Source organism: Pezoporus occidentalis, unplaced genomic scaffold (genome assembly GCF_034315485.1).
Source record: "Pezoporus occidentalis ecotype Australia unplaced genomic scaffold, CSIRO_AGI_Poc_V1 ctg259, whole genome shotgun sequence".
NCBI lineage: Eukaryota > Metazoa > Chordata > Aves > Psittaciformes > Psittacidae > Pezoporus > Pezoporus occidentalis.
In genome coordinates, this window is record NW_026914491.1 from 714,843 (window position 1) to 731,002 (window position 16,160).

Below are 16,160 nucleotides of genomic sequence, written 5' to 3' on the forward strand. Positions count from 1 at the left end.
TGTCGCGGCCGCTCTAACAGGTGGGATCCCGCTGAGAGGAGGAGGAGGAGGCCGGAGGGGGGCGGAGGACGGGCGGGCGGGCGGGCGGAGGGAGGGAGGGAGGGGGACGAGCCGGAGCCGCCTGTGATCCTGTGACAGGAGCGGCTGCTGCTGCTGCTGGCGCCGCCGGTGCCTCCCTCCGCCCGGAGAGGGGTCGCTGTCCGAGCCCCGGCCATCCCCCCCCGCTCCTCTCCATCCTCCTCCATCCCCGCTCCATCCCGGACGGTGGCCCCGCAGCCCGTCCCGGGCCGCCCCGAGCTGAGCAAGCACCGGCCGGGCTCACCGCGCCTCCCCGCTTGCCCCCCGCCGCACGCTCCGGGACAGGGCGCGGGGCCGGGAACCGCCGTTGCTGCTGCTGCTGCTGCTGCTGCTACCGCCGCCGCCGCCGCTACCGGCCGGGCGATGCCGAAGCCGCCGTTGCTGCTACGGGGGAGCCGCCCCGGGGACAGCGAGCTGGGGCGGCAGTTCCGGGACTGGTGCCTGCGCACCTACGGGGACTCGGCTAAAACCAAGACGGTGACCCGGAGCAAGTACCAGCGCATCGCTGAGGTGCTGCAGGGGGGATCCGGCTCCGGCGGCGGCTCCGGCGGGGGGGAGAAAGGCAAGTTCCAGTTCTGGGTCCGGTCCAAGGGCTTCCGCCTGGGAAACGGCACCAGGGAGGCGACGAAGATGGGTCAAGTGGTGGTATATGTGCCGGTGAAAACGGGAACGGTTAGTGCGCTCCGTGCCCCGGGGGCTCTGTGTCTGTCTGTCTGCCTGCCTGTCCGTGTCTGTCTGTCCTCCCCGGGGGTGCGGGCGGGAGGGGTGGGGGGGGGCGGCTATCCCGGGGCGGGGGTGGGCACCCCCGGGGCCCCCTGTCCCCACCACCGCCGCGCCGGCCCTGTCCCGTCAGCACCGGGCGGCCCAGCCCCGCCGCGCCGCCGGCCGCCGGGAGCGCGCATGCCCCATGCGGGGCGCGACGCGGGGCCCGGCCGCTCCCGCAGCCCCCGCCGCTCCCGGGGCAGCCGCCGCGCCCCCGCCGCCCCGGCCCGCCCGGGATGCGGATGGCGAGAGGCGCCCGCCCGGAGCCTCGCACCTTCCGCCGCCCCCCCCTCCGCTCCCCTCCCCGTGCCCGTCCCCGTCCCATCCGGTGCGGCCGCCGGCCCCGGGCGCTGCCGGCGGGAGGTGTGGGGGGGCGGCGGTGCCCCGCGCTCTCCGCCGTGCACCTGCCCCCCGCGGGGGGGCCTCGCCACCGCCCGGTGCGGGTCCCGCTGCCCCCCCCCCCCCCCCCCGCCCCGTCCGATCACGTTCTCCCGGCATTTCCCATCCGCCCCCCGGCCGGGGACAGCTCTGCAGTCAAGGGCAGGGAGCGGCGGGGAGGGGGCGCCGGTGCCCCCCCCCGCCGCCGCTGCCGCCGCCGCGCCCTGCCCGCCCGGCCGCCGCGCCGCGCCGAGCGGAGGGAGCGCAGGGACCCGGCCCGCTGCGGCTCGCCCGGCCCCGGCGTCCCGCGGCGCTGCCCGCCCCGGCGCGGCCGCTGCAGCCGGTGCCCCGGGGGGTGCGGGCAGCGGCAGAGCCCGGATTAGGGCAGCTCCCCCCCCCCCCCCCCGCTTCCCCCTCCCCTCCTCGGGCCGCCGTCCCGGGAAACTCCCCCGCCGGAGCCTCATTGTTCGGCGCTCCGCCGGGCGCACCGGCCGCCTCCCTGCCCGCTGCCCGCCGCCCCCCCCGCCCCGCCGCCGCCCGGGGCTGCCCCGCCGCCCCATTGTTCCCGTCCCGAGCGCGCTCCGCTCCCCGGCGCGGAGGGAAACGCGCAACTTTAGCGGCCCCCGGCGCAGGGTGCGCCCGGTGCTGCCCCGGCCCCGCCGCCCCCCCGGGGCCGCTCCTCGGGCCGGCGGCTCCGCAGGGCTCCGGGAGGGATTTTTTTTCTCTCCCCCCCGTCCCTCCCCGCCTCTCCCGCTGCTGCTGCTGCTGCCGCTGCTCTGAAGGGTGCAGTGTTTTCTGTGCACACACAGACTCCAGCATTGATGTGGCTGGAGGATGCTTCCATTGAGGGCAGCCCATCTGTGGCAAATGCTTCTAAACGCACTATTTACCTCCCATCTGGTCTGCCTTATTATTGGGGGGAGGGGGAAGGGTCATTATTTCTCCCTTTCCCTCCGTGGTGCTCAGAGGCTCCTTTCTTTCTCCCCTCGCAGCCCCCCTCCCCCATGCCATGCCCCAAAAAAATTCTTTGCAATTTTTTTTTTTTAAGACCTCTTTGCAGCCTCCTCCCCCCCCCCCCCCCCCCGAGCCCCAGCCGGGGCGGATTCGGAGCTGTACCCCTCTGCTCTCACACATGCAGCCCTGCCCGGGTCCTCTCCATCCCTCCAGCCGGTGCCTCTATCCCACATCTCCCGAATGCTGCCGAGTCATGGTACCCCGGAGAGGCCGAGCTGGGCCCCGCTGCTCGCCCGCCGGCCCCTGCTTTGTCCCGCAGGGTCCCCGGGGCCGGTGGCTCGGCGAGGCCGGTGCGAGGCCGCGGGTCCCCCAGGGCTTCTGCCCAGATGAAGTTTCAGCGAGGAGCGTGTCCAGGCCCCGCATCTTCCCAGGCAGAGTCCCTGCAGGCTGCAGGCAGCAGATACACCCCGCTCCCTAAGCCCAACAAAAAGCAGCCGTGCCCTCAGGGGACAGCTGCATTTTCCAAGGGGCAATAGGGCTTATTCCCAACCGGATGGACGTTGGGGCTGGGAGTGCTTCCCAGAGCCACTGGTGGTAGGGAAGACTAGGCACTGTGCTTCCCAAATCCTCCAGCACAGGGTCTGTGGGTGCCCCCAGACCCCACCATCCCGGCCCCACCGCCCCGCTCTGCTGGGAGTCCCGTGGACCCTTTAAGGCAGTTGCTGCATTTTGGGTTTTGCCTGCAGGGGCTCTCAAATATAGAGAGAACTTGACAGGGATTTCCTTCAGCTCTCAGAATTCAGCGCTCTCCTCGTCCTCGCTGCTTTGGGCTGGGTCTGTGGGTGTATTTCATTTCTCTCACGCATGCAGTCAAATAGGGAAGCTGATAGGAGCCTCTTGCTGGACGGTGAAGCGTGTGTTCTGGTTCAGTGCCCGTTCAGCTGCTTTTCCCAACACTTCTGGAGAGCGTTCCGCTTGCTTTCTCCTGGTTGTGCTCCTCAGCAACCCGACACGTCCCATCCCGGCTGCTTGTCCTTCCCCGAGCTCATCTGCTGGGGCAGCTCCGTGCTGGGACCGTCCCGTGGCTGGAGGGATGGGTGAAGCACAGGCAGCTGGGATGGAGGGGGGGTCTCAGAGGCTGCAGGGGGGTGCATGATGTGCTGCCGTGTCTGCATGTCACTACTGGGAACCCGAGGTACCAGAAGCAGTAGCTAGAGGTGGTGTAGGGAGCGTGTAGAGGGCAGCAGTGGGGATAAGATCCTGCCTTTCCCTGACAGGGCTGGGCCACTCCTCTACTGGGATAAAGAAATAATCCCAAAGCCCCCAAATAATCCCCCCCTCCAGCAGCCCGGTGTTGCTGCTGCTTTTGGCTCACCCATCCTGAGCTGGCTGCTGTATTTTCTGCATATCTGTAGCGAAAACATAATTAACATGTGGTTATTATTTTCTCTCCTGAGTAACTTTCCCTTGCCCTTCTCCAGGCCTCTCATCAGAACAGGCCTAATCAGATTTGGGTGGCTTGAGAGCTGGGACTGTGCACTGAGAGGGGCATCTGCCTTAGGTGGTGGTCAGAGCAGATGGTGGTCTTCTCAAAGAATGCACTGGGAATAGGAACAGCAGTGCGGACGGATGTCTGGCACGGGGAGCGCTCACATTTCCGTTTCCCAGATGAACGTCCCGAAGATGCTGGACATTTAACACATACAATTAAAAAACCCTACGCAGATAAACCCGTGGGGTGTTGCCGTGCAGGACACTGATGTCTGACAGCCCTATTCACATACGGGCTGGATGCTGCATCCTTTAGGTCAGGGTGTTGGGAAGAAACACGTTCAGGCTGTACTGAAGAGGAGGAGGAGGGCATCTTTGTGTGCTGCAGCAGCACAGACAATGGATACAGCCCAAAGTGCCCAGATCTGCCCTTCCTTCGTGGGGATAAGGTGTAAAACCCCTCATTACCCGGTGACGGGCCCGGCCCCGGGTGCGCCACGGGCTCCCTTCTCCCCAGATTTGCTATGAACTGTGGGAGAATTCCTTCGTGACAAGGTGCTAAGACGCAGCTCATTATAATCTCGTGTCCCTCTTGTCCTAAGCATTTAGCATCATTTAGACTCATACAAATGTAGAGTGAGATGGAGACGTGGCGCAGCGCTTTGGTGGCAACCGGCGATGCGCCTGGCTCCGGCTGTAGCAGTGGGGTGTGCAGGGGGGGCTCAGCCCTGGACTTGGGTCGGGGCCCTCGCTGTGGGAGGGTTGCACACGCTCCCTCAATCAGTGCTGTCCTTGGCTGTGCGTGGTGGGAGCTCCTCACAGCTCCGGGCTCGCAGGACAGGCTTGTCCTGGCAGGGGTGATGCGGGATGAGATGGGGAGCCTGGCGTCAGCCCGGCCCTTCGGGGACCACGCGGGGCTCGGGCAGGCTCTGCAGCGCTGCCCACGTTGGGGTTTGCTTCCCTGCTCCCTCCCTGTCCCCTGCAGAGCCAAGGCGAGGGTCTGGGGGCCTTGTGGGCATGGCTGGAAGGCTGCGGCTGTTGTGTGGGTGCTGCAGTTGCATGAGTGCAGGTCACCGATGCTGCCCCCCCCGGACACAGGCGTTTGAAAGGATTTTACAGCTGTGCCTGGTGAAGCTCAGCCCAAGGAAAGGTCCTGTAGTGGGGGGAGCCTACAGTGGGAATTGGTGAGACCATGAAGCAAAATGGATGGAGGCCTTTCTCCAACAGCAGGGAAAGCATCACATGGGACACAGGATAAATCTCACAATACAGCCTATCCCTGAATATGGTTTAGCTCCAGAGACAGGGAGCGCTGTGCTGTGGAAGCTGCGGTGCCCGGCCCTGGGACAGCAGAGCACAGCACAGCAGCACAACGCTTGGGCTGCAAGGCCAGGCATGGTGGAAAGATGCTGCTCCCACAGCTAATAGAGGGCACATTTTTCCTGGTACGAGTACCCTTCAATGCCCATATTCAGTGCCCCAAAAGCTGCACATCTATAACCTCCAAGAAGATGTCAACAGACGGTTTTCACTATGTGAATAACCACTGAGACTGTGTGTGCACTTCAAGTGAGAGACAAAAAATCAAGACCATTCACAAGAGCCTCAGACACAGCAAACGGGCCTGGGGATATTATCTGAGAAACTGTCTAAGGCTTCCATAGCACAAGTCTTCCTTGGAGCATACTGAGCCTTCACCTGCTATGGAACAGCTATAGAAGCTCTTCCCTGTGAGGGTGCTGAGGCGCTGGCACAGGGTGCCCAGAGAAGCTGTGGCTGCCCCATCCCTGGCAGTGCTCAAGGCCAGGTTGGACACAGGGGCTTGGAGCAAGCTGCTCCAGTGGAAGGGGTCCCTGCCCGTGGCAGGGGTTGGAGCTGGAGGAGCTTTGAGGTCCCTTCCAACACAAACCAGGCTGGGGTTCAGCTCCTGGCTTGCACATCAGGTGTGGTTTTTCCTCCTGAAGCTGCTCGTGGTCGGAGTCACAGCAGTGACCCCAGGCCTCGGGGCCTGGGATCTGGCTTGAGAAGCCCCCAGCACCTTGGCAAGGTGAATTTAAAGAGCTCTGACGATCTGCAGCTAGAGGCTGGCAGAGGTTCCTCGCCCAGCCGGCAGCAGGAGATCTGGCAGCAGAGCCCATTCCCAGCTCCTGCCCACTCCCACCCCTGGGGACAGCCTGCTGAAGCTGCTTCTAGGGATAAGGGGGGAAAACCGGCGTCTAATTCAGTCCCCGCTTGCTTTCTGCCAAGCATACAGGCGTGCTCAGCAGGCAGCCCCTCTGTGGTGGTTAGTACTGCGGTGTGGCACATGGGGTGCAGCTCCAGAGGGAGATCCCAGCATCCCCAGACAGCCTCAGCCTGGGCACTGGCTTTGGTCACCAGCACACAGGAGACCTGGAGTCACATCCCACCCCTCCTGCTGGTCCCACTCCATGTGTGTCTGGTCGAACAGCTTCTGAAGGAATAATCCCTGTACCATCTACACAGCACATCCTGCGTGATTCCAGAAACTGACGGCATTGCTGATCCGAGAGGAGCAGCAGGTTTTGGAGTCCCAGCTTGGTTTGGGTTGGAAGGGACCTTAAAGCTCATCATCCACTTCCAGCCCCATGGCACAGGCAGGGACCCCTTCCCCTAGAGCACGTTGCTCCAAGCCCCTGTGTCCAGCCTGGCCTTGATCACTGCCAGCTGAGACTCATCCATGAATTACCTCCCTCACCCTGCAGTCCTTTCAGGTTTGGGGGTCTCGGTGGGCATCGCTCTGGGCTGCTGGTTCTGACCACAAGCGGGCAGGGGAATTTGGTCACTGAGTAAGAGGTGGCCACGCTCTTCAGTGAGAACTTTCTCAAGAATCGATTTGTCCAAACCCTTCTGAGCAATAACCCCCTGCCAATATCATCTCTATAGTTTTGGTTTTGCTGCTGCCTCAGTCCTGATCTGAGCATTCCGTGAACTCAGCTGTGGACACACAAATGGTGGGGAAAGCAGAGGCACGGGAGCATCGCTGGGGTGTCTGCTGCCCTGGCCCACGCGGGTGCTCTGCATTGCTGTGGCAGGGGAATGCATATTCATATCCCTGTCTTAGTGCAAATTAGCAATTACTCTCCCCTGATCTCATGGTAGCCATGCCCACCTCGAAAGAATTGCATCGAGATGAGCCAAAGCCACACTGAGTTTTGGCATCTGGTTTAATAGCTGATTGTAGTGAGGGCAGGTACCTGTTGGCCAAAATCGTCATCGTTGTTGGGATGCTTCTGACTTCCACTTGTGTTGCTGGTGCCAAAGAACGGCAATTTGTGAGGAGGAATAGCTGCAGCCCATGTGCCCACGCGCGTAGGGGAGCGGCCTGTAAGAGCGGGGGCTTGCTGTAAGGGTTTCTTTGCTGCTTGCCTGAGATGAAGGCAGCGGTCACTGGGAGCGGAGCTGAGGTCGGTTGTGTCTCTCCAGCGTGGTCCAGGGCCCTTCATGGAGTGACAGTTGCGAAAGCAAGATGCCGTGTGTGGTTTCTCCCTGTCCTTGCTCTGCTTTGGCTCAGCAGCCCAGGAGGGGGTTTCTCCTCTGACACGCAACCAGAGGCAATGGCAGTGGCTCCAATGGACCAGGGAAGAGGGTGTCCTAGGGAAGGCAGGGAAATGCAGTCTTTGTGTCTCAGAGCCTGGGCTTTCCTCCCGCTGGGTTTGGGGATGGGTCTCTGTTAGGGGGGGTCTGGGCTAAAAATGAATCCAGGCTCATCAGGAACCCCTCAGAAAAAATAAAAGGATGAAGTGCGGGACTCCTCTTGGCTGCGCTTGAAGGAGGGATCTCAAAGCAAACCCTGAGTCATGCACTCATCTGCACTAACAGGGCGTTCCAGTTTGGGGTCTCACAGCACTGAGACAAGCAGCCAGCACAGAGGAGCTGGTCCCTTGGGGATGCTTTTGGGCTCGTCATTCCCATCGTGGGTTTGGATGCCTGAGCCCCCCCGAGCGGGGACCACGCGTCTGTGGGGGGCTGGGACCAGGCCTGCCCGCTCCGCTCACCTGCGCCGGGTGTTTTGATCCAGCAGAAAGCCCTTGAGCTGGTGACAAAGGTCTGGATGTGGGCTGGAAAGTACAGTCCTGTCTCTTAGCAACTGGTTCCTACCTCTGAGCTCTCGGAGCCGTGTGTGGGACAGAGAGCATCAGTCACGCTCCCGCTGCAGCAGCAACGCGCCAAGGAGGGATGAGGAGGGGATGAGGAGGGGACGGGGGTCAGGCCGGCTCCTGCCACCGCCAAGGTGCTTGGAGAAGCTCGCGCATTCCCAACGCGAGCAGGCATCTGTGAGTCCTCACGGAAGCTTTGCTTTAATCGCTTTCCCTGTGCCCGGCTCTGCACAGCGATTGGAGCTGCAGCGCCTGCCTCGGAGGCTGCTCGCACAGCCCTGGCTTTTGGTCACAGGGGTGGGGACCAGGGAGGGAGGAGGAAGAGGGAGGACACGGCCCGTGTGTTTCTAGAAACATTCGATGTCACCGGGTCCTTCCCCGCACTCCTCTGCTCTTGGGAATCCCCGTCCCTCTCTGAGACATTTGCATCGCTCTCCTCCCTCCCCGTGCTCGGTTCTGCTGCTTCACCCTCGTGGTTCCTCCTCCGGACCAGAAGCAGCTCCCCTCTGGTGAGCGTTTCTCAGAGGCTCCCTTGCCAGGCACTGTTTCATAAACATTTTCACGAATCCTCTGCTTTGGCCTCCTAATTAACCATCCAATTGCCCCCCAGTGGAGCCCTCACCTCGCCCCTGAGCATCCTGCTTGCACAGATTATAACCTGTCAGTTGCCAATTTATTCCTCACGCAGAGGGCAGGTTATATTAATTGCCTGGCTTCCCTGCCCCGTTCGCTTTGCCCTCCCTTTCTCTGCTCCCAGCAGCAGCCCTGTTTGGAGATGCAGGCTCACAGGAAAGCGGGGGGACCCAGATGTGAGGCTGCTCCACACGACCCATGTGTCCAACCTGTGGGGATGTGTCAGTCAGACCAGATGTGAAGGGATGTCGCTGGGCTGTGTCAGACCTGGGAGAGGGGTCTCTGAGGAGGGATTACCATGACGGGGCGTTAAAGAACATGCTTGACTTCTGCTCCCCCCACGTCAACAGCTCTCAGTCACCAGCTCAAAAAGACCCACTTGGTTGTCCCAGGTTATTGAGGAGTCCTTCCTGGCTCTAATTTACGCGTCAGAGCTCGGCTTTTGGAAGGGTTGGGATCCACCTAGTGTGGTTATGATGGAAACAAGCCACAATACAGAGGTTTGCTGGAGTGCAGGGAGGGACCTAGCAGATACCCATTAATATCTCTCCCCTTGGCCCCCAGCTCCATGTACACCACCTGCACCCTTGCAGAGCCATTTGTGCCCCCAGAATAAATGCTCTCCCTGAGGGTAGCTGCCGTTTTTGCTGGGTTCCTGTGCTGGGAAAGGGGGGTAATGGAGTCCAGTATGACCAACATGGTTCAGCACCATCCACATTTGAAGTGCAGTGTTCCTAAGCCCAGTGGGTGCTCAGGGGGAGCGGCAGCAAGCGGTGTGGTGGTGCTCAGGTGTAAAGCAGGATAGTAGCTGAAGCCGCTGTGGCACAGCATGGCACGGCATGGCATGGCTTGAGCCCTGCAGTGCCTTTACCTTGGTGAGGAGGCTGTGTTTCGGGAGGGGAGGAGAGGCCGTGCAGCTGCTCACCCCCTCGGACGGCCGCTGAGCTGCCAGCGTGTTCCTAGAGGCATATATTGCTGTTCCTGTGACCCACATACTCGGGGTTGCCAGGGGTGGGGAGCTGACACCAGGGTGCTGTGCATCCCCGGCTCAGCCCCTCAGCCCGGCCTGGCCTTGGCTCCCTGCAGCAGCATCAGTGGTTTGTTTTACGTAGTTCTGCTTGAACCTGCGGCTGCTCCTCCTCCTCCTCCTCGGTTTCGTTTTGACATCACCGTGTCCTCGCTGGAGGTGCCATGATGTCACCCGGCTGCCCTGTTCTGCTGGGCCTGTTCCCAGGAAGAGAGGGGTCACCTTGCTGTGACAGGGAACCTCATTGCTCGTACCACGCCTCGTCCCCCTCCAACCTGAAGGCTTTTGCTTCGGTGGTGATCTCCATTAGATTAGTGCTCGGTGCTGGGAGATGGCTCACGGTGATAACTTCAAGGAAGAGCCAACTCTAAACACGTCCTGCGTTTGTGTTAGTGATGTATTTTCAGATTCTTATAGATTTCTAGTTTTAGCTTTCTTTCAGGATGCTATGGAGTATAAACACTCCTGTCATTATAAATGCAGTTTACCATTTCCCCCCTTTTTTCCACATTGGTAGCATGTCTCCACCCAAACCAAGATCCAAATGACACTAAGAAATGGCTACCCATCTTTGCAGGTTTATTAAACCCACCCAAATTCACATTTTAACTCTGCCCATTTAAAAATAGCGAGAGATGCTGAACCATTATAATAATCCCCTAATAATAATGTCTGTGATACCTTCCCTGTTTGAGCCATGGCGTGATGCTTCCCTGCACGGGTCATGGCACGCCGCAGTCCCCAGTCCATGGGTGGGATGACCAGGGCCTCAGGAAGCTGTTTCCTGGGCAGGGCAGTGGGATGCTGTGGGCAGGGCAATGGGGTGCTCTGCTCCCGAGGTCGCAGCAGCATCTCTCACCAAGCCCAAGGCACGGTGCTCACCTGGCAGCTCAGGCTGCTCCATGCACCCGGTGTTTTGTTACCTCGGAGCAGCCTGCTCGCCTGCCCTGTAACCCTGCCTGTGGGCAGGGCACTGCTGCCTCCCTGCTCACTCCAGGCCCGTGGGCAGCGGGGTCACGTCTATTGGGAAGCGCCGTGTCCCAGATCCAGCGGCTCCTCCAGCTTCCCTGCTGGCTCACAGCCAGGCAGCTCTGCTCTCCTGCACCGTGCAAAATGTCCTCTGCCTCCTGGGCACAGCAGGCATCCCGGCAAGCCTTGGAGCAGGCATCCAAGCAAACCGCGGAGCCTGCATCCGAGCAAGCCCATGGGTCTCCCAGGCTTCTCCTCCCTTGTCCAAGGCAGTCCTGGGATGGAGGGCAGCCCCATTCCCGCAGCCCACCCTCTCTGCAGCTGGAGGCAGGGCTGCCTTTTCCAGGCTCGCTGTGTTTTCATTCCCAGGCCTGGGAGCCAGGAGGGGAATAAGCTGAGGTTGGAGCAAAGGCCTGGACCCACCTCACCAGCTCAGCTGTGGCTGCTGAAAGAGCAGCTCTCTCGTGCACGGCGCCGGTGCCCCACTGACAGATCCACCTCAGCTCTGTTTGCTGTCTAAACCCACTGCCCCCACTGCCCCTCACACGGAAGTGTTTGCTTTGCAAGGAGGAAAAAACCTCGTGTACAGTTCTGGGCAGAGGAACAATGTGAATGCACCAGCGCAGGCTGGATGAGGCTCAGCACGTCAGCAGGGCCAGGGCTGGTGGTGCTGCAGTAAGTGGGACTGTAGCTGTCAGTGCAGGATGGGGCCTCGTGTTTGCTTGGTGGTTCGTGCAGAACGACATATAATTGCTTGGTGCTGAGAAACACCATCAACATTTTAGCAACCCTCCTTTTCCCCTGTTTTTCAAGCAGAAATGATCAGAGAAAAAATTCCCAGCAAGATATTTCCAGGAGAAAAAAAGAGCAAAATCCATAAGAGCATTTCCCATCTTCTCCTCGTGGGTTCTTTTTATTAGGAGCCATGCAGCTGATATTGTTCTCCGCCTGGCTTGTCCCCAGTGCCTGTTTCTGAGGCACGCACCGTGCCCATGGCATGGGGGACACGAGGAAGAGGGAAGTTCGAGGAATCTAGCTCTTCTTTCTCCTCGCAGCATTAGCAGAGGGAGCCTGCTGTGGTTTAACATATCCCCCGCAAAAGCTGCTTTCATCCTACACCTAAATACCAAGAGGAGTGAACTTCCTAAAGCCCTGGAGAAGTCTAAATATAGAAGCCAATCAAGGGCTGACTTCCCAGAGATGAGAAGTACCAGGAACAGTTTCTTGATCAAAAGTTGTAAGAGTCCATATTGAAATAAAAAGTCTGGTTTGGTGCTGAAGCCTGAGCAGGAGCAATGGCAGCGGTGGGGGTGCTGCTGGTGGTGCCGCGGCTGCCCGGGGGATGGACCAGAGGTTCCATCTCTGGAGCCCCGGTCGGGGATGTCTCTGGCAGGGTTTCCTCCCTCGCTGTCGTGGTTTCTGGCCTCTGTAGGTGCCAGCTGCTTTCTCCTCCATCCGCTCCCTGCTGCTGCTGATCATCATCTGCAGAACAAAAATTTCCTTAGAGCAAAGCACAACTTGCAGGGAATTAGGAAAGGAAAGCACCTGAAAGAGAAGAGAGCAGCAGATAAAGCGCAAACCCAGGTTTGCTAATCTCGAAACAGGTATGTGAGAGCAGCTTTGTGGATGCAGCAGAGGGAAGCACCAAGGGCTTGCAGGGATGCTGAGGGAGGCTGAGACAGCGCTGCAGCGTGGGCTGTGGAACCTGCAGCCGTGCTGTGGGGCAGCCACTGCAGTGTGGGACCAGGGAACCCCCGGCGGGGGCCCTGCAGCCGTGCCCTGCTCTGCAGGGAACACAGGCACAGCGAGCACCGCTGCCTCGTTCCTGCCTGCAAGGGAGGTGACCTTGAGGGGCAGCTCGATAGAGCCGGCCCCAAACCTCCCGTGCGGGTGTCCCAGGGATAAGGGTGACCGCGGCCCTTCCAGCCAGCCACAGGAATGTAAGCGTTGAACGTGCTGAGCGCCTGCACTGGGGCAGGAGGGGAGATGCTGTGGCTGGGAGATACAGGGACGAACGCTTTCATGTGGGAAGCGCGAGGAGAGGCGCGGGCAGAGGGTCTGCTCCCTGGGCAGAGAACAGAGCGCAGCCATTATCAGGCAGGGCTCTGCCTGCAGGAAGCGGCTTTTGACTCACAGGAAGCTGAATTCGGCTGGTATCAGCCCCTCGCGCGAAGGCCAGGGCAGCGCTTTATCTGTTGGTGAGCGCAGCAGATGGGGAAGCAGTCGGCGCTCCCTCCCATCCCGCTGCTGCTCCCGTGCTCCCTGCCCGGTGGCCTGCTCCGTGCACCCCGCTCCGAAAAGGGAGGCTTCCCTGCGGAGCAGCGAGGCGGGGGCAGCTTCCCCGGCCCCAGGGGAGCCGCCAGCCCCGCTGGAGGGGGCAGATTGCCCCGGCCAGCCCGTGCAGGGCAGAGCCTGGAGCCTCCAGGCTGCTGAGCCCAACCGGGCAGGTACCGGATGCTCCTGTAGAGGAGCCGGGACCACGCTGCCTCCTGGGCTCGCCGCTCAGCTTAAACCCTCCCATCTGCTCCCAGATCAGGGTCCGAGGCGGGGCCGGGCTCGCAGGGACGGGAGCGCTTCGCAGGGAGGCCGCTGCTCATCCCTGGCCTCCCCGCGGGGCTGACCCCGGCCGGAGTCCGGTTTCGCGCGGGGCGGTGGCGGCCCGCAGGGGCTCGGGGTGGAGGTCACCGCGGAGGGGATCGGGTGGCAGCTGCCGGCCTGAGCGCCGCTGTCCCGCACGGAGCCCGAGCGCTGCTCGGTGCCGCGGTCCGGCCGCGGGGCCCCGTGATGGCAGCTTCCACACGCACAGCGGGCAGCGAGGGAGGGCTGCGGGGGCTGGAGCGCAGGGAGCCGGGCTGCAGGAGGCCGCCGTGGGTGTGTGAGGATGCTGCTGCCGGGCTCCGAGGCAGGGCAGGTCCATGATGGGGACACAGCGGGGCTGCCACGCGGGGTACGGGGAGGGGCAGGGGCTGCGCTGCCCCCGGCGCTGCTCGCATCAGGGTCTGAGATGCTGCGCCCCGGGTGCCCGCGGCCCGGAGGTGCCCGCAGCCAGGCCCGGGCTGGCCGGGGCTTGCCCACAGCCCGGGGCCCCGCCGAGGGGCCCCTGCCCGCGGCCGGTCCGTGCCGGGCGGGGCCCTGCGGGGGCACCGGGGCGGGCGTGAGGCGGAGCCAGCGGCGGGCCCGGCCCGGCCCGGGGGAGCGGATTACCGCCGGCAGCGCGGCCCCGCCGGTTGCCATGGTTACCCCGCTACCTGCCGGCGGGCCTCAGCCCGGCCCGGCCCGGGCCGCCCGCCCTCCCCTCCCCTCCCGCCGCCGCGCAGATGTCCCGGGCCCGGGACCCACGGCCCCTCCCGCCGAGCCCCCATCCCGAGCGGGAGGGCGAAGGGCCCGGCCCCGGGCCAGCGGGGGATGGAGCGGGGAGGGCGGGAAGGGGTCCCCGCAGCGGGGCCCTGGCGTGCCCGCGGCGGCGGGAGGGAGCGCAGGGCAGGGCCGGGCCGGGAACAAAGGTGCCGGGGCCGGGCCCGGCGGGGAGCGCTGCCTGAAACGGCCCTCGCCTCCCCGCGCTCCTCCGGCAGCCACCTCGGGGCATCGCTCCCGGGGATGGACGGGGCCTGGCGGGCGCGGAGGGGATGCAGGGGAGATGCGGGTGCAGAGGCCCGAGGGGTGGCTGCCGGGAGCTGCCGCCGCGGTCAGGGGAACGTGAGGAGGAGGCGAGCGAAGAGACGTGGGCCTGGAGGAGATGGGGAAAACAAAGGAGAGTGGGAAGGGAAAAGACCCGATGGATAACCTGGGGGAGAGGAAGGGCGGGAAGGTGGGCAGGAGGTGGGAGAAAGGGGGTGAGGTACATCCATCCCTGTGGGATGGGGCATGCAGCGGTGGAAAAGGAGAGACTGGGAAGGGGGAGAGACAGACTAATGCTGGGCAAATGTCGGGAGAGGGAGGATGCCTGTAAGGTGGCAAAGGGAATTCCTCCCCTCGGCACCTGAAATGCTGCCTGGTTCCAAGCGCTTGTGTCGAAGCTGAGCTTCGCTCCTGAAATCTTCTACTCATTTTGGGGGCAGGTGACTTCCAATAGAGCCCCAACACCAGGAGGAGGTAAAAGCATCCCTTATTCCCATCCTTCCCAACTGAATTTTTATTGCTTTTTAAACCTAAGGGGGTTTTGAGCCGCTCTGAGATACTGTGGGCTCTGACTCATGCCTTGAATACTCATGAGCAATGCTGGGTGGGGAAGGAGTAACCAGGGGGGCGTGGGCCCCTCTCAGAGCTCGTGTGTAGCGCCTGTGTCCCCTTGCATCCTAGGTCAACCCTGGGTTATATCGGCAGATAAACCTTGTAATCCTGGAGGCAGTGACTTGATCCAGCCGCTTGTATCCCACTTGCATCTCACCTGCTTCCCAGAGCTAAATAATCATCGCAGAGAGAGAAGTCACAAGGCTGAGGGGGGATGGAGAGACACGAGGAGGCAGGGGAGGGATGTCGAGGAGGCAGCTCCGGCATCCGGCCAGGACGGAGAGGCAGGCTGTATGAAGGATGAGCAGAGCGGCTCTGGTGATGCCCAAACCTTAACTGCATTCATTATGAAAGCGAGGAGGAAGCAGGGAACCACCGGTGGCGCAGGGAGGAGGGTGTTAGCTGCCTGGGATGGCCTTGGAAATAGGGGTTTGTGTATGGGGTTGGGAACAACCTTAATTTTGAGGGCTCTGTTTGTTGCGTCTGACTGTGCTTTTCTCCCGCTGCATTCATTTTCCTTTGTCCTGTTTCTGTAATTATCCTCATTTCAACCCTGCTCTGAGGATTATTGGTCAGTGGGAAGCCTCCTAATGCCCGCTCCTCCCTGGCAGGGGGATACCCGTGCCCTCGATTGAAGTGAAATTCCCCGAACGGTGACAGAAGGAATTAGGTCTGTATTCCTCACAGACACTCCCGCGGGCCAAGTTTCCCGACCCCCACCACGGCCGAGCTGCCACCCTGCCCCTTGTGTTCGCTCTCTGCATTCTCTTTGTTACAGCCACCTTCATGCAGGGCTCGGGACTCCCCCGGGAAGGCTGAGGTGGTTTGTGCTGGACCAACCCAGCTCACTGCAGTCTGTGCCCAGCACAGTGTCTGTTCCCAAATTGGGCTGAGGAGCCAGCTTTAATAGGCAGCACTTTGCAGGAAGATGCTGGGTAGTCTCTAGCAGAAGGTTGCCCCTCTAAATGAGCAGCATTTGTTCAGCATATAGACCATATAAAATACCCAGAGCCCAACCACCAGTAACAACAAAAATCAAGGTTAGGACGCTGGGTGTTCCCTTTGCATGCAGACCTCTGCCAGGCTCTGCCTGCACTCCTGCTGTGTGAATATACATGAAAAAGAGTTTGCAGGTCATGTAGACGTGCAGGTTGCTGCTCAGCAGCCTGGGGTGCACCAGCTGGATGGCATCGATGCATGCCTCAGGAAGGCAGGCCTCAAAGGGACGTGGTCTGGGTATATATCTGTATGGATATGTATATATAATACATAGGGTTTGGTATGCATACAGCTCTCTGAGCAACAATGGCATCAATTCAAGGAGCGAGCTGAGTGACCTCCCGAAGCCCGGCCCTTCCTCAGTGCCTGCTGCCTCCCAGTGCCCTGCCCGCGCCGGTGCTTTGTGCCGGGCACCGGTAGCAGCTGCGGGTACCAGCGGCTGCCTCCCCTTCCCCCGGCACGCCCTGCCAGCGGGAGCTGACACCGGCGGTGCCAGTCGGCTCGGAGGAGCACTGCTCCCC

General features: G+C 61.8%; 1 protein-coding gene and 1 long non-coding RNA gene across 4 annotated transcripts in view; one reads left to right on the forward strand and one right to left on the reverse strand.

Moving 5' to 3' along the window:
* The first annotated feature begins 321 nt into the window (after positions 1-321).
* The window catches only part of NOL4L (nucleolar protein 4 like), a 54,157-nt gene continuing 38,318 nt past the window's right edge, over positions 322-16,160 (forward strand). The window contains exon 1 of one of the 3 annotated variants that reach the window (XM_062623842.1): positions 322-750. In XM_062623842.1, the coding sequence (XP_062479826.1) occupies positions 442-750 (309 nt within the window). In that variant the 5' untranslated portion in view covers positions 322-441. Of the gene's footprint in view, positions 751-13,276; positions 13,322-14,307; positions 14,503-16,160 lie in introns of those variants that run through there. The other 2 variants (XM_062623843.1, XM_062623844.1) reach the window with 2 other exon arrangements.
* On the reverse strand, positions 9,492-10,703 carry LOC134166316 (uncharacterized). Its single transcript, XR_009965825.1, has 2 exons — positions 10,123-10,703; positions 9,492-9,887 (listed from the first exon to the last, which is right to left on the reverse strand). It is a non-coding gene; the product is annotated as an uncharacterized LOC134166316 (long non-coding RNA).